We start from the raw sequence: 18,770 nt of genomic DNA on the forward strand, positions 1-18,770 counted from the left end.
TCCTCTACCCGCTTTCAATCTTTCCCAGTATCAGGGTCTTTTTAAATGAGTCAGCTCTTTGCATCAGATGGCCAAAATATTTGAGTTTCAGCTTCAACATTAGTCCTTCCAATGAACACCTAGGCCTGATCTCCTTCAGAATAGACTGGTTGGATCTCCTTGCAGTCCAAGGGACTCTCAAGAGTCTTCTCCAACACCAGAGTTCAAAAGCATCAATTTTTCAGTGCTCAGCTTTCCTTATAGCTGAACTCTCACATCCATACATGACTATTGAAAAACCATAGCTTTTATTAAATGGACCTTTGCTGGCAAAGTAATGTCTCTGTTTTTTAATGTGATATCTAGGTTGGTCATACCTTTTCTTCCAAGAAGCAAGCATCTTTTAATTTCATGGCTGCAGTCACCATCTCCAGTGATTTAAGAGCCCCCCAAAATAAAGTCTGTCACTGTTTCCACTGTTTCCTCATCTATTTGCCATGAAGTGATGGAATCAGATGCCATGATCTTCGTTTTCTGAATGTTGAGCTTTAAGCCAACTCTGACTGTGTGTTAACTCTCCTCTTTTCACTTTCATCAAGAGGCTTTTTAGTTCTTCACTTTCTGCCATAAGGATGCTGTCATCTGCATATCTGAGGATATTGATATTTCTCACAGCAGTCTTGATTCCAGCTTGTGCTTCTTCTAGCCTAGCATTTCTCATGATGTACTCTGCATATAAGTTAAATAAGCAGAGTGACAATACACAGCCTTGATGTACTCCTTTTCCTATTTGGAACCAGTCTGTTGTCCATGTCCAGTTCTAACTTTACTTCTTGACCTGCATACAGATTTCTCAAGAGGCAGGTCAGGTGGTCTGGCATTCCCATCTCTTTCAGAATTTTCCACAGTTTCTTGTGATCCACACAGTCAAAGGCTTTGGCCTAGTCAATAAAGCAGAAATGTTCACAGAAACACCATTTACAGTAGCCTAGACATGGAAGCAACCTAAAGGGACAAATGAATAGAGATAATGTGCTACATGTAAACAATAGAGTATATTTCAGCCATAAAAAGAAGGAAATAAGGCTATGTGCAGCAACGTGGATGAATCCAGGGATTATACTAAGGAAAATTAACTAGATAGAGAAACACAAATATTATATGACATCTCTCTCTCTCTTTTTTTTTTAATGAATTCATGTCTTTTTTTAAAAAAAATTTTTATTTTTACTTTGCTTTACAATACTGTATTGGTTTTGCCATACATTGACATGAATCAGCCACGGGTGTACATGGGTTCCCAATCCTGAACCCCCCTCCCACTTCCCACCCCATATCATCTCTCTGGATCATCCCCGTGCACCAGCCCCAAGCATCCTGTATCGAACATAGACTGGCAATTCATTTCTTGCATGATAGTATACATGTTCCAATGCCATTCTCCCAAACCATCCCACCCTCTCCCTCTCCCACAAAGTCCAAAAGTCCTATGACATCTCTTATATGTGGAACTTAAAATATGACCTAAATGAACTTATTCATGAAACAGAAATATATTTGCACAGATCTGCAGGTGTCAAGAGGGAGTGGGGTGGGGGTGGGGTGGATTGGGAATTTGAGATTAGCAGATGCAAAGTATTATATAGGGAGTGGATAAAAAGCAAGGTCTGGCTGTATAACACAGGGAACTATTTTTAATATCTTGTGATAAACACAGTGGAAAAGAATATTTTAAAAACGCATCTCTTTATAACATCTTATACTTGCCATCTGAGATATATATATAGTACTCCCCTGATACTACTCATTATATTTATCTAAAAGAAAGGTAAGAAGTCTATGTATCATTTGGAAATCATTTTGATCTATGATTCATTCATCATCTCTCGTTCGTTTGATTTAAATGTGTTAATTTTAGAAATTGATTTCTCAACTTCCCAAGTCTCTGGGATAACAATAGAGACAGATTCATTAAAACCAGAAATCTTGACATGATCCTTCATTTTTACCTGCATTTCAAATCAACAGGCATTGATGATTCCTAGGTAACCAAATTGTCATACCTTCTCCTTATCTCAAATTCCAGTTTTTCACTTCAGGCCTTTTTACTTTCTTCTTTATTATAGGGTTTGATTGGGTCTTCATGTCAGCAGGGTTTTACCCTCATTCTCCTACCCTATCCTCACCCCAGATGTGCACATGTGTACACCAACTTCCTAAAATACAAATTGATGTGACTGTCTCACCCAAAGCAGTGCTTCTAAGCTTTTCAATCTTAAAATCCAAACAGAAAAACACAGAGGGCCCTGCTTAGTGTGTCACAAGTTTTTTAATAAATAAACTATAAGTACAGAAAGAAATACAAGTATTTTCTATAGCCTCATCCCTCATAATGTTATGTAAGAGGTGTGCTTCCTGTTCACCATAGACTCATTAGTTTATGGACCAGATAGCATAATGCCTGGCACATTGTGCTTAAGAACTATTAAATGCATCCAATTAAAAATATGCATAAAACTTAGAAAGTGCACTCTGTTTGATCTTGGAGTCTAGTAATGCATAAACAGGATAGCTCCTGAATCATACTAGGTACCCTGAAAAGCTGATGAAACACAGTGTTAAAACCAGCGGGATGGACAAAGTCAAAAACATATAATAGAGGGTATAAGAAAGATCTTTTATTAAGCAATGACTGGAGTTGATGAGCTTGAATCTAAAGAAGAATAAAGGATATAAAATAGAGGGAACTAATGTGTATCCAGTTATGTGCCATGGGTTAAATATTTAACATGAATTGTCTCTTTTTGTTCTCATAACAAGCCTGGATATAGTTATAAGTTCCCAAAGGGCATATAATTAGCAAGCTGCAGAGTTAGAATCTGAATTCAAACTGGGCTGGAATCCAATGTCTGCCTATTTCCAAATATACTGCAGTCTCCAACTAGTTCAGAACACACACAAACACACATACACACACACACACACACGCACACATACACACAGCTCGGTTATGATCTTGAAGTACCACTGTTGCTGTCCCTGAGCTGGCATCATTTTCTCAACTACAAAGACCAGTAAGAATCAATATTTGTTCATATTATTGGTGCATGTTTATCATATCCACTCATAAATGGTTGGCATTGACCCTCATGTGGTTGTGATATCAGCCAGCTGGCGATTCCCCAACTCAAGCCCTATCTTTTCAATCAAGCATTTTTCCTAAATTCTAATGAATAGATTGGTGACACACAGAGTTTGTAGTGTTTCCTTTAGGGACACTATGCCTAGACCCATTAGAGACGAGGAGGAATGTATATGGGTTGATCAAGCTGCATGTGAAGATTGTGGTTTCTTGAATAACCAGGGTTTTCAGTGTAATTCTGAACCATTCAATGCAGGATCCTGATTACCTATTGGAAGTTTAGCTCCATCATATTCAAAAAAGAACAGATATCCACTGAGAAAGACTCAGCCAAGGAAAGAGATTTTCAACTCTGATTAGCAATGAATTGATGGAAGCACTATCTTTATGAAATTCTCAACTTGTTGCCTTTCCTTCATTTTAAAATCCTATGCATAATCATTTGAACAATGTGCTAAGTAAGAATATATTTTCTTGTAATTTTTAAAACTTTTAATCTTATTTTTTTCCCATTTCACCAATGATATTATTATATACATCCCATTGGTTCATGTATTTAGCTTTGTTTAAAAACCCCCAAAACTCTGAGTTGGCACTAATTTATAATGGTGTGTGCTGTATGTGTCTTTTTGTTTGTCTGTTTATTGCATGGAATATTGATGGATGGCAATAGGAAGAGCAGTACAGGAGTATATAGAAACAAAGTTGAATTTAAGAAGTTTCTAAATAGATAAAATTTTATTTCCTCAAAGATTTCCTTTTATCAGTCTCTTTTAAAACATTCTCAAGTAAACTAGCCACCAATCTCAGCTTCTCATATTTCAGAAATCTCTAAGCCTTTTCATTATTAATTTTACATTTTCTACCCAGCAAAGATTTTACAACTTCTAGATAATTCAGTTAAGAAGGACAATTCATAATCTAAAGATTTAGTAGGTTTAGCATATTTGAATTTGACAATCTTAAGTGATTCTTTTGGAGGATATGGTCCCCTGACCAAAGCTTATCCCAAAAATAAGCTCCGTATGCCTGACCCCTACTCCTTGGATGTCACCCTCTGACTCTTTGACATTTGTGAGCACTCTCCCTCCTCCCACCCCCCCAACCAGTTGCATCAGTGGCACTACCTTAGGCTCAGTTTGGACCTGTTTTGTGTTAATGATTCCTTCTTTGTTCTTTCATTTCATATGCTACTTCTGAAAAATTGAAGGCTGGCCTGCCTAATACATCTTGTTGAAGAAAATACGTTGAAAACAGTATATTAGAAAGAATGGTTCAGTGAGAGTAGAAGTGAAATGAATGAAGTGAAGTTTCTCAGTCATGTCTAACTCTTTGCAACCCATGGACTGTAGCTTACAAGGCTCCACCATCCATGGAATTTTCCAGGCAAGAATATGGGTGTGGGTTGCCATTTTCTTCTCCAGGAGATCTTCCCAAACCAGGGATTGAACCTGGGTCTCCCACATTATAGGCAGATGCTTTACCATCTGAGCCACCATTGAGAGTAAAGCCCAGTATAAATTCAACAGACTTATAAAATCATAGCATGATATTTAAAAGCATGGGTTAGGATCAAGTAGTGGGAATGGGGGAAAAAAGTAAAGTGAATATATATCTGAGAGATCTTTATAAGCAATGGCAACAAAAAATAGGATTTATAACTTTCACTTTTTCTCTAAACGAAAATTTATGGGAAATTTACATAGTCCCTGATGTTAAGTACTATAATTTAAAAAAATCCTTGCTCAAAATGACATTTTATAGTTTACATATGAGTAGTATATCATACAGCTTCTATCTAAGGAGCTTAAGAAACATTTTTAATTAGATCAAGTCACTGATAAATTAAATTCAAGAATAGAAAAGTAATAATAAAAAAAATAAAGCAAAGCAATCAAGTGTGAACATGCTATTCCTAACCTGAGAATAAAAAAATAAATAAGTGGCAGTAGGGAAAAGGAAGTAATCAGAGAGGAAAAATATTTAGGTAAGTATGTATATATTTTTCTATTTGATCTGTGTTTTTTACTGACTTTTATTGGAGTGTAGTTGCTTTACAATGTTGTGTTAGTTTCTATTGTACAGCAAAGTAAATTAGCCATGTGTATACATATATCCTCTTGTTTTAGATTTCCCTCCATTTAGGTCACCAGAGAGCATCAAATAGATGATGCTTACTATGATATATAGTAAGTTCTCATTAGTTATCTATTTTATATATTTTATACATCAGTTCAGTTCAGTTCAGTTCAGTCGCTCAGTCATGTCCGAATCTCTGCTATCCCATGGATTGTAGCACACCAGCCTTCACTGTCCATCACCAACTCCCGGAGTTTGCTCAAACTAATCTCCATCGAGTCAGTGATGCCATCCAACCATCTCATCCTCTGTCATCTCCTTCTCCTCCTGCCTTCAATCTTTCCCAGCATCAGGGTCTTTTCAAATGAGTTAGCTCTTCACATCAGGTGGCCAAAGTATTGGAGTTTCAGCTTGAACATCAGTTCTTCCAATGAACACCCAGGACTGATCTCCTTTAGGATGGACTGGTTTGATCTCCTTGCAGTCCAAGAGACTCTCAAGAGTCTTCTCCAAGACCACAGTTCAAAAGTGTTAATTCTTCGGCACTCAGCTTTCTTTATAGTTGAACTCTCTTATCCATACATGACTACTGGAAAAACCATAGCCTTGACTAGATGGACCTTTGTTGGCAAAGTAATGTCTGCCTTTTAATATGCTGTCTAGGTTGGTCATAATTTTTCTTCCAAGAAGCAAGTGTATTTAAATTTCATCGCTGCAGTCACCATCTCCAGTGATTTTGGAGCCCCCCAAAATAGTTTGTCACTGTTTCCATCATTTCCTCATCTATTTGCTGTGAAGTGATGGGACCGGATGCCATGATCTTAGTTTTTTGAATGTTTGATTTTAAGTCAGCTTTTTCACTCTCCTCTTTCACTCTCATCAAGATGCATACAATCCATGGAATTGTTCGGGCCAGGATACTGAGTGGGTAGCCTTTCCCTTCTCCAGGGGATCTTCCCAACCCAGGGATCAAACCCAGGTCTCCCGCTTTGCAGGCGGATTCTTTACTAGCTGAGCCACAAGGGAAGTGCATTTTAAATATAGTAGTATATTTATGTCAGTCCCAATTTCTCAATTTATCCCACTCTGTCTTTCCTGTTTGGTAACCGTAAGTTTGTTCTCTACAATTGGACTCTATTTCTGCTAGAAAAATGCTAGAGATGAACTTATTGCTGGGTAAGATGAACTTATTGCTGGGCAAGTATATTTTGGAGCCATTGTGTTTGGGCTAATTATGGGATGTTCGTGTAAAGTTGTTCTTAAAAAAAAAACGAGGAGGAAAGAGCTAAACTCACATAAGACAATCAACTAAGAGACTGGCCCTTGACAGTCTTTGATGCATTTCTGCCGTCATTTTAGCGATGGGAATCAAATGTTCAGACAGACAATGTATACAGAGTCACACAGACTTCAGTCATGTTCAGTTTGGACACTGAATGGAGTGTGAAAAGAACAGAGAAACTTGTAGGTTGCTGACCCACCCAGAATGAATGATGTCTACCCCTGGCTGTACCACAGTGACTGTTGGCCACCTAGAAAGGGGGGCTGCCCCAGAGGTCGGACAGAATTATGGCTGTTCTATGCTTCCTTGGACGCGAGTCTGAGTGAACTCTGGGAGTTGGTGATGGACAAGGAGGCCTCGCGTGCTGCGATTCATGGGGTCGCAAAGAGTCAGACACGACTGAGCGACTGAACTGAACTGAACTGATGCTTCCTTGTTCTTGTCTTGTTGTTGTTCAGTCGCTCAGTTGTGTCTGACTCTTTGTGACCCCATGGACTGCAGCATGCCAGGCTTCCCTGTCCTTCACCATCTCCCGGAGTTTGCTCAAAACCCATGTCCATTTAGGCAGTGAGGCCATCCAGTCATCTCATCCTCTCTTTTCCCCTTCTCCTGCCTTCAGTTTTTCCCAGCATCAGGGCTTTTTCTAATGAGTTGGCTCTTTGTGTCAGGTGGTCAAAGGACTGTTATTGTCTTAGTGGGTTTGATTATGACAAATTCCTAGCAAGCAACTTATAAGTGAAGGTCAGTACCTCTAAACCTCTTTCCTAAAATCTTAAATAGATGACCTTTAAAGCCAAGAAAAAATTCCAGAGCCATCTTGTTAATCCCTGGACAGGACCAGACCCCTTTGTGATGCCCTGTCTACACCCCTATCCATTACCAGTCACCACTGTGAAGCAGTGAGGAGTGTGTCCATCTCTACTATGGTAGAGGAATTGGTTAAAATTGCTTTTGCTATCTTGAAAGCCTGACAGAAACTCTGACACCTAGAATGTGCCCAGTTAAAGTCTGTTGATTGAACAAATGAACAGTTACCTCTGCTGTTTGCAGTGGAGAAATCTGAAACACATAAAGATGAGAGCAATTCACAGTGAAGGGAAAAGAGGACCCAGGATTCCTGGATCCCAAGCAAAAGGTCTCCTGCATGTAACTGATCATACAGATTAGGAGCTTTATACAAATTAATGGATTGTCTTTCAACCCAAAGTACATGCTTGGCTTTTGAACTTAGGGTCTATGTCCTTGACTTAATTCTGTCCTCCCACGGCAAAGAGCACAACCATGTGTATCCAGCAGATAATCAAATGGCAAGTAGCACTGCCTTATGGTGGAGATGGATGTCAGGACAGAGAAGGTTTGACCTTCCTTTCACGATTCATTTCAGAGAGCCATGTTTCTTGGTCTGTGCATTTTAGAGTAATTTATCTTTTAGGATTTCACTGTGGAAAATGGGGATAGGGTCAGAGTCAAGAGTAATATTATAGTATTTATTTGTGTTGTTTGCTAAGTGAAATTATAGGTAACAAGGTAAGAAAACAAATGAAGCTAAAAGCATGAATTGACACTTCTAAGCCTCATTGTAGGCATTACACAAAACGCCTGCTTTATGTCTTTTAAACAAAGTGGGCCATTAAGTGTGTAATGCTAAGAGGAATTTTATCTCACCTATAAATACAGTGAATCCCTTAAGCTCCAAATCCCCATATACAGACAATTTACTCTGGTAATCAAGGCAATGCTCACAATTTAACTTCAGTTACCATCTGTAACTCTATTGGTATTTTAATAATAATGAATTAAAATATACATTGGAAACAAAAACGTTATTTAAGTAGAACCATCTTAAAGAGTCAATGATAATTTCTCAGAAGCTGTGTAAATATCATATTTATTCAGAATTCTCTTTTGTGCCTTTACCTTTTAATTAATGTCAAAGAAGACCTTTAATATTTACACATACTGTATATTGAGAGAAAAACTATCCCCACTTATTCCGATTAAAAATATCAAAGAAAATACTTCCCATGAATATGCCTACAAATATTAATAAGGAAACAGATACATTTCTTTCACTTATTCTCCCTTTGTGGGTTTTCCTCCCCTCTTTTGGTGGAGTGTCAAAGAAGTAAAGAAGGCAAGCATAAATGAGAAGAAATGCAAATTCTTATGAAAATTATGCACTATTTTTCAAAGATTTTCTGTTATCCAGGAAATGAAACTATACCCTTCCTTTAGCATAAAATAAATCATTTGGTAAAACAAATGCGATGAAGAATGATATAACTAATTGTTACTAGACTTATGCACAGGTGGCATAATTCTGATCTAGTGGTCACCATCTGGGGTTGAGCAAACCTGAATTTCTGCCCAGGCCAGTCCATTAATTAACTGACCAGTCCTAAGCAGGACTGTCATCTTCTACACCCTGAGGTCTTCATTTGTAACTTAAGGACTTGAATTCCTTATTTTCAGAGGTTCCGTCTGGTTTAAACATCATCTCAGTTTGTGAATTAAGGGCTACATCATTTGCAAACAGGACTAGGAGCATACAACATCCATTGATGGGAAGAGCTGGATGTTATAATATGAATGGTCACATTTATACTTACGGATTTTTATCTGCCTAGGCTTGAGATGCATTTCAAGATAGCCTTTATAGTGGAAAAGAAAACAAGACAACTATAAAGTTATCTGTTGAAGAAAACTGGAGAATAGAAATGTGAATTGTTGGTATTCTGTCTTTAAACTGTGTCCAACTCTTTTGTGACTCCATGGATTGAAGCCCTTCAGGCTCCTCTGTCCATGGGTTTTCCCAGGCAAGAATCCTGGAGTGGGTTGTCATTTCCTTCTCCAAGGGATCTTCCTGACCCAGAGGTTGAACCCATGTCTCATGCATTGACCAGCAGGTTTTTTACCGCTGAACCACCAGAGAGGCTCCAAAAATGTGAATAGAAGTTTGCATTTTCACTAGGGTTTTAATTTCCCCTGATTTTTGCAGCACATCTTTGAATGGTCTTTTTCAGGGAATATTTTGAAAATATTCTACTATGCCAATGGATCTGTGAAGCACGGTTCATTTCTAGAAAACTAGTCATGGTGTCTCTCAGTTTCTATGTTCCACAGGAAACCTGACTTTTAGTCCCGCCTTATGTTTTTCCTACATTTCAAACATGTCTCTCCCTCCTCAAATTTCTTCACCCTTTCCCCTCTCTTCCTGTAAATACAGATAAACATCCACCACATTTTCGGAAGTACTGACTGATGGATTTAGCATGCAAACACACTGTCAGAAGGCTGAGACATGAGTGGTGCCTAAAATTCAACAACATGGATCTGCTTATTTAAAGCCTGAAGGGATGGTGAAACAGATGGTGCTTTGTGTCTTTCCTTCCCTGCCATGTGTTTACTGCGATCGGCCCAGTCTCAGGAAGGCTGCCAATCCGCAGAAGGGAAGGGCTGCCTGGTGCAATGCTGTTTTCAACCCTTCTCTCCCTTCTACTTCCTTTCCTTCTTCTCATCACGTTGACCACAAACCTTTAGTGCAAAGAGCTTTTCGTGACATCAATTCTTGTGTAGGTTTTCTAACATAGACACGAGATTCTCAGGAATAAAATTGTTGAAAATGGTTGCTCTGGATTGGAAGCAGATATTATGTACAATTAATATACTGTTTCCTGGGCTCATTCTGTGCTTTATCTTTTAAAGGGAACTTTCTCCATCTCTTCTCATTCCATCTGTAAAGTGATTCTGTGGCTAGATGAGGCAGAGATGAGTCGATTTTGTGGGCTCATTGAATTGGAATATATTTTCTGGAGTCACCAAGGCAAGAGAATAAACCAGTCTAGAATGGGAAGCTTGCAGGGAAGCTTGCAGCCTTAGTCATCCTGACACTGTCCACAATACCAAGTGGTCCCAAATGCGGAATTTTTTAAAAAATTAATTACAGTTCACTCTTGAAGAATATGGGCTGAAGGCTGAGTACTCCCAACACATTGGGAAAATCAGATTCTGCATCTGTGTTTTCAACCAACCATGGACTTTAGCACTGTATTTCATATTTATTGGAAAAAAATAAAAAACCATCTAATAATCTAAACGGGAAAAGAATTTGGAAAATGGTACATGTGTATGTATAACTGACTCACTTTGGTGTAAGCCTGAAATTAGAACAACATTGTGAGTCAGATACACTCCAATAAAAATAATTATTTTTTTAGAAAATATATATTAAACTTTAAAACTCAAAAAAAAAATAAAAAAGTATACATCTCTCTAAAAAAATATCTGGTATAAGTGGACCCATACTATTCAAACCCATGTTATTTTAAGTGTCAACTGTGCAGTCCTCTTTTATGCTGTGTTGTTTTTCCTGTTTGTGTTTGTGTGTGTGCTAGTCATTCAGTTGTGTCTGACTCTTTGGGACCCCATGGACTGTAGTCCATCACCAGTCTCCTCTGTTAATGGAATTCTCTAAGCAAGAATACTAGAGTGGGTAGCCATTCCCTTCTCTAGGGGATCTTCCTAACCCAGGAATTGAACGTGGGTCTCGTGCATTGCAGGCAGATTCTTTACCATCTGAGCCACTGAGGAAACCCTTCCCCTGTTTAGGACAGGTCTAAAAATAATGCACATTGCTGGATTGAGAATGCTTATATAAACAAATTCTTAATTCCTAATGACAAAAGGTAATTTGATTACCAATTTGAGTCTTGGTCTATTCTCAGTTTAGGTGAGTTGTCAAGTCTGTTCATTTTATATAAAGAAGAAAAAGGGAAGTACTTATTGGCCTGAGAGGGAAGGTCTTTCTTCCTTTCTGATTGGAAACTTTCCCATTCTTATCACTTTCAGAGATAGGAGAGCAATAGCTTAGTCTCGTTCTCTAAAAGCCACTACAATGTCCTGGGTCCAAGAGAGAATATGTCCTGATGAATCTCCTCTGGACCTTTCTATTAACAGATTGTTTCCAATGGGTTTACCAATTTCCAAAGTGGAAATACTGACCCCCACAAATGGAGATACAAGGAAGGGACATTTCAGAAAAGGAACTGGGCTATGGAGAAATAGTCGCTTGTGTCAGGAGGCCAGTGGGGATGAATCCTTCTCCCAAGACCTGGTGGAAAAGGGCACTCACTGCACAGGGGTGGAGGAAATGAGAAAGACCACTCACCGGGATGTCCAAGCCATTAGGTACCCGTGAAACTGACTTGGGTGTAATGATGAAATTCTCCTCAACTGTCTCATCCATTTATTGAATGTGTTTAAGTCCTCATATGTCTAAGCGGTCTCTGAGCTTCTTGAAGTCTGAGATTCAGTTTTACTCAAATGTATCTCCAATGCCTATTTAAGGTCAAGCATAATGTGGGACCCTATAAATATTTATTGGGCTAAATTACACTGAAATGATTAGATTACTTCGGTTTAGATTAGATCACTTCACTTAGGGAAAAAGTGGGATTAGGAAGCACAATACTCAAAAATGTCATCAGTGACACATGAAAAAAAAAAACCATAAAAGACCTAATAAAAATATTAGCACTAACAGCAAGATACTACTGTACAATAAACTATAATGAAAAAGAATATAAAAAATAACCTATATGCATATGTACAACTGAATCACTTTGCTGTACAGCAGAAATTAATACCACATTGTAAATCCACTATCCATCAATTTAGAAATATTGAAAACAACGGTAAAAGTGTTTTACACATGTTATATGTTTAAGGAATGCATAAATACTAGAATAAAAAGTTGTTGTTCAGTTGCCAAGTCATGTCCCTTTGAGACCACATGGAATGCAGCACACCAAGCTTCCCTGTCCTTCACTATTTTCCAAAGTTTGCTCAAACTCATGTCTATTGAGTCGATGACACTATCCAACCATCTCAGACTCTGTCACCCCCTTTTCCTTATGCCCTCAATCCTCCCCAGCATCAGAGTCTCACGGACTAGACTCTCCAGGCTCCCCATTCATGGAATTCTCCAGGCAAGAATACTAGAGTGTGTAGCCATTCTCTTTTCCAGGGGACATTCCCAACCCAGGGGTCGAACCCAAATCTCCTGCATTGCAGGCAGATTCTTTACTGTCTGAGCCACCAGGAAGCCCTAATAAATATGGCTCTTGGCTTTGGACAATTCTTCAGTTTGCTTCAGACTTCCCTGGGGGCTCAGATGGTAAAGCGTCTGCCTACAGTGCAGGAGACCTGGGCTCGATCCCTGTGTTGGGAAGATCCTCTGGAGAAGAAAATGGCAACCCACTCCAGTACTCTCACCTGGAAAATCCCATGGATGGAAGAGCCTGATAGGCTACAGTCCTTGGGGTCGCAAAGAGCGACTTCTTTCACTTTATCACCTTTCAGTTTGCATCAGAAGTGGGTGTTAGAAGGGTTGTGAGTTATTTGGAAAGGTTATGTGTGTGTTAGCCACTCAGTCATGTCTAGATGGAGTGGAGGGATGTTATCTGAAATTAGAGGGTAGCTGTAACTCTTGTTGTGGATAAGGTTCACAGCATAGCTGCAAAGAGAAATGCTTAGCGGAGTTTCGTGTGGGTGTGTGTGTGTGTGTGTGTGTGCGCGCGCGTGCGTGTGTGCATGCGTATGGCAGATTCCTCTGGGGCTCAGGTTCAGTTGGGCTCAAGCTTTGGCATTCATTGGTTTCCTGATGATAAAACCAGCATAAGCAAATAAAATATTTCCATTACGTGCAAATTGTCTCTTAACATTAAATACAGTAGCAGATTCATGTTTCCAGACAAGTGTGTTAGAGGGGTGCATGCATCCCCCTCACCTGCATCTTAGCCTGCAGTAAGATGACCCCTGAGTTCTGCTTTCTGTTTGCAGAATGACCATAACTGCAGAGGTGCTCTTAGCTCGGATTTTAGTGTTATTACTCTTCAGTTAGATTCTGGCTCTATTTTGTGTTTGTCAAATACCTCAAAATATTTTTCAAACATTTCTGTTTGGGAAAAACTTAAAATATAATTTTCCAGTTGATTTTTTTAACACATTGAACAAATAAAAATTCAGTCCTTATGTTTCTCATTAATTTTCGTGCAATTAGATGAAATACTGCTCTCTAAGAATTTGCTGGGTAAACAAGCAACCTCATAATCGTATGTACATTTCCTTTAAAAAATGTCATCTCAGTTCTTCCCGAGAGCCTTTGATACTATGAAGTTGACCTTCAAACTGAATAACATGTTTCAAACTTGTTTTGACTGAGGTATATCTAGATTTCATGGACTCATTTTGCAGTATTCTTTAAGATCAATTCTACAAAAAAGTGGTAAGAGTGTTGATACTGTTCTGGGGATTGATTGATTGATTTCTTCCTTTCTTCATTCCTTCCCTTACTCACTTATTTCATTCTTTGCATAAACCTTTATTGAAAGCCTATTATATGGCAGATTATTCGCTAAGATCCCACAAAGAATATCTTACCTGTTGGTGAATGCAAATAAATGAATGATTGCAAACTCTTTGTGTGCTAAGTCACTTCAGTCATGTCCAACTCTTTGGCAGGCCATGGACTGTAGCCCACCAGGCTCCTCTGTCCATGCAGAACCTCCAGGCAAGAATACTGGAGTGGGTTACCGTTTCCTCCTCCAGGGGATCTTTCTGACCCAGGAGTCAAACCCTGTCTCTTACATCTCCTCCATTGGCAGGCAGATTCTTTACCACTAGCACCATCTTGGAAGCCCTTAAAAACTAACTCTTTAGATGGCCAATATGCTGGTGAAGAGCAGAGTCGCATACATGGGATTGAATAGTCAGGGCGATCAGAGGAGAATATCTACATTGTCAAGACCACATCTCTGTCCATGGGCCCCATCTGACCAGGATCAAAGAAGACTTAGAAAGACTATCTACCACATTTAGGGAAGACTGGAAGGGTAGCTATTGAAGAATTGTCAGATTCAAGATTGTACAAGATTGAGGGCTATTCTCTATTATTTCATAGAATAGATATGAATTATTAAAATTAGTAACTCATTTTCCAAAGACTTTCATGCAACTGGGAGTGAGACAATCTAAATTATTACATCCCTCTGAATAAAACTATTACAAGAGTCTTTAGAAACTGAAGATGTGAGAGTAAACAGTGTTCCCTATTTTAAATAGTCTCCCCTTTATAAAAGAAGCTCACTAGCCATAACTTGAGACTTTGCTCAAGTGGCTGATTAAAGAAATGAAGTGATAGTTGGATTTTGAGTTAGACAAATCTGGGCAAAAATTTTGGCCACACTATTTTCTAGATTTCAGACCTTGGACAAACTACGAAACATGTCTGAACTTGAGTTTCCCCAACTATGAAAGAGATTTAACCTTAGTCTTTTCAAGGTTTTTGTGAGAAGATGAAATACCACATGGAAACAATGAGTACCAGCCTTGTTCAGAGCAGGTAGCTCATAAGTAGTGGTGGTTAATTCCTTGAGTCCTCTCTTAATGAAATACTTCTTGCTAATGAATTTTTCTCTCTCTCCTCTTTTGTTTTAGACAACTGTGATGACCCATTAGCATCCTTGCTCTCTCCAATGGCTTTTTCCAGTTCCTCAGACCTCACTGGTACGCAGAGCCCGGCTCAGCTCAACCGAAGAGTTGGTGAGTAGGTGGCAAACTCTAAAGGCAAGTGCTGAATAAGCACAGAGACCTCTCAATGTGCTGGAATCATGTCCAAGGGCAGTATTCAAGAGAAGAATGGGTAGAGAGAGGTTAAAGTGGAACAAAACCATGCTTCCCAGCACATAATACATATTCAAAGTATACTGATTATTGTTCCCCTAAATCCTCCTTATTTTTCTTTGTTTATCATAAGAGGCTTTTGTGAAAAAAATTTTTAATTTGCTTTATTTTATATTTCATTCATCAACATAAATAACCATCAAATATATTATTATTATAGCATTTTATCATAGCAAGAATGAAATCAATCAAGATTTTTTCTTCAGTAGTTTTAATTTTTACAATAAAATAACTGTTTATAGTTTTAAATATAAAAAATAGTATTAAGTGAAAGCTTTTAAATTCAAAAATACGTAATGTGACCCTCCAGAGACAGCTATGGTTAAAAGTTGACTGTGTATTCTTACAATATATGAGCAAAAGAAGAGCAGATACTTTTAACTAATGTTATATGAAATGCCTTTAACAAGTATGGTGATGAATATCTAGAGAGATATAGTTAAATTATATTTACTATATATATATATATAGTTCTGTAGTGGATTTTTTTAATTTCCAAAAGTTTTAAATATCTCATGATATTTATTTATTTACACATCTAGTAAATTCATTCACTAAAGTCTTTTTCTAAGAGGTACACTGGTCTAGTAGAGCTCATGTTAATTGACCTTGACTGTATTTTCCCATTTTTATACGAGGTCAGTCACATTAGTAAGTTTTCCAAAGTTGATCCATCTTTATATTTGGGAGTTAAGTCCTAATTTATTGTCACAATATTGATATTGTTTTTATGAAGCAAAGAATGATTTAATTTGCTAGCACGTCAATTTCTGAGTTTTTAAAGAGGCCAGCTTTTTTTAATTTTATTTTTCCAGCTGTGCTGAGTCTTCATTGCAGCACGCAAGTTTTCTCTCACTGCAGTGTGTGGGCTTCTCTAGTAGAGGAACAAAGCCTCTAGAACATATGAGCTCAATAGTTGCAGAGCTTGGGCTCAGTTTTCCTGTGGCCTGTAGGATTTCAGTTCCCCAAATAGGAATTGAACCTGTGTCCCATGGTGAATTCTTAACTACTGGACCACTAGTGTTGTTGGGGGCTGCCCAGTTGGCAAAGAGACCACCAGGGAAGTCCCTAATTTCTAGTTTTGAATTTCCACTCAGTGAGTTTGATTTGTCACTTTTATTTATATATTTATCATTTGTTTCATACTACACATCACAAATATTCTGGGGATAATGGGATCAATAATTTAAAACTTATGTTTAAATTCTATGTTTGTTGAGAAAGGAGTTTAAGAATGTTATTCTAAAGGGAAAAGAATAGCCAGCCAAAGACTCAGGAAGAAAATATTGATAACAATTTTGTGCTAACAATGCCTTTTCACGAAGTCTCTGTGCAAAAGATTTTATAAAACATTTCACTTATATTATAGTATTTAGTCTCAGCAAAGATACTGTAAGGTAAGCATTATTATCTTTTACCTTCAGGTAGGTTTTCTGAGGCTCAGAGAAGTTGCATAAGGTATTAAAATCATGAGATTAAGAAGGGAAAATGTATGTACTTCAATTTAAGTCATCTGAATCCACAGTTTTGCTCCTAACCACAACACTAGCAAATTGATTTATTAACACAGGTTAAAGAGGGGTGTATTAGAAAGAAAAAAAAAGGGGTTTGGGAACTAATCTGCCAGAGTTCAAATGCTAAAGATGGTATTTGCTTACAGGTTCTGTGAGCAACTGCAAGTCACTTAACTGCTCTCAACCCAATTTCTTTTATCTGTAAAGTGAACCAGTAATACCTGCCTTAAAGCCTCATGTGCACGCAGAGAACAGACTCACATAGTCAAAAGTTCCTTTTCACTGCAGGGTAGTGAGAGACTGGGACTGGGAGGTTCACTTATCATTTCAGTAAGAAACACAGGTTGGCAAGTTTTATTTATTTACTTATCTTTGACTGCACTGAATCTTCACTGCTGTGTGTGGGCTTTCTCTAGTTGCAGTTCCCAGGCTTCTCATTGTAGTGGCTTCTGTTATTGCAGAGCATGGGCTCTAGGACATCCAGGCTCAGTAGTTGTGCCACATGGCTTTAGTTGCTCCAAGGCATGTGGAATTTTCCCAAACCAGGGATAGAACTCGAATCCCCTGCACTGGAGGGTGGATTCTTATCCACTGGACCACCTGGGGATATCTGGCAGATTTTAAGACAGGCTCTCCTACAGGGCATCCTGAGCCAGATTTGATCTTAGTCCCACCCAATTGTGCAGTGGCAGAAGGACATGATGGCCTCAGTAGCTTCTAGGGAGTTTCTGGGGAAGCTGTGAGTCTGGTAATAGGTCAGTTCCCTCAACTCACCCACCCTTATGAACAAATATTGAGAAAACACACATGTCTCTGCTTCAGTATATTATCATTATCCTACTTACATGGGAATCTGGGTATCTGGGCCCAAGGCTAGCACAAGCATAGGCAGACAGGGAATTGACTTTTTCTTCTTCTCCCAGGTAGAGTCTGAATCAGGAACACCATGTAGGAGATACAGTCAGATAGTTGGGATACAATGGTCTAGAACCCACCATCCAGCACAGCTCCCAGGGCTGACAGCTTCCCTTCATTCACCATGCTAACTGTTAGCCTTAGCGGAAGTTAAACACAGACCAAGGAGATAGTAACTTACTAGTTCTCATTCACGGCTGGATATCTGAATAACCTATGTGCTTAGTTGCTCAATCATGTCCAATTCTTCGCAACCCCATGGACTGTAGCCCACCAGGCTCCTCTGTCCATGGGGATTCTCCAGGCAAGAATACTGGAGTGGGTTGCCATGCCCTCCTCCAGGAGATCTTCCCAACCCAGGGATCGAACCCAGGTCTCCTGCATTGTAGGCATATTCTTTACCATCTGAGTCAGGGAAGCCCAAGAATACTAAAGTAGGTAGACTATCCCTTATCCAGGGATCTTCCTGACCCAGGAATCAAACCAGGGTCTCCTGCATTGCAGGTAGATTCTTTACCAGCTGAGCAACCAATAGTGCTTCATAAGCAGAAATGCTGAGTCCCACCTCCCAGATATTTTGAATAGTCTGGGATGGGACCCAAGAACAAATATTGATAAATAAAATAAATACAAGCTTTCCAGGTGATTCTAAAATGCAACAAGAGTTGGAGGTTGCTACACTGAATGAATTTGTGAATAACATATCTTCTTATTAATATTTATTGAATACCTACTATGTGCCAGGTTCTGTGCTAAAACTCTTGCACATAACTGATAAAAATAGACACAAACCCTACTCAAAAAGAGTATACATGGATAGCACAAATTATCATATAATGAATAGCTAACATTTGTGGTTAGTAATAATATTACTTTTATTATTCTGTCATATACATATTTATATATCTATGTGTTTGTATGCATGTGCTCAGTCGTGTCCAATTCTTTGCGACTCTGTGGACTGTAGCCCACCAGGTTCCTCTGTCCATGGAATTTTCCAGGCAAGAATACTGTAGTGGGTTGCCATTTCTTATTCCAGGGGATCTTCCTCCCATGAATCGAGCTAGTGTCTCTTTTGACTTCTGTATTGGCAGACATATTCTTATCAGGACTGTGC

General features: G+C 38.7%; 1 protein-coding gene across 2 annotated transcripts in view; it reads left to right on the forward strand.

Annotated features, from left to right (window-relative positions):
• CNTNAP5 (contactin associated protein family member 5) overlaps positions 1 to 18,770 on the forward strand; it is a 1,084,456-nt gene that overhangs the window by 214,329 nt on the left and 851,357 nt on the right. For both annotated transcript variants that reach the window (XM_069579468.1, XM_069579469.1), the window contains exon 2: positions 14,979 to 15,083. In XM_069579468.1, the coding sequence (XP_069435569.1) occupies positions 14,979 to 15,083 (105 nt within the window). The remainder of the gene's footprint in view (positions 1 to 14,978; positions 15,084 to 18,770) is intronic.

The sequence above is a fragment of the Ovis canadensis genome, chromosome 2, assembly GCF_042477335.2.
Source record: "Ovis canadensis isolate MfBH-ARS-UI-01 breed Bighorn chromosome 2, ARS-UI_OviCan_v2, whole genome shotgun sequence".
NCBI classification, from domain to species: domain Eukaryota; kingdom Metazoa; phylum Chordata; class Mammalia; order Artiodactyla; family Bovidae; genus Ovis; species Ovis canadensis.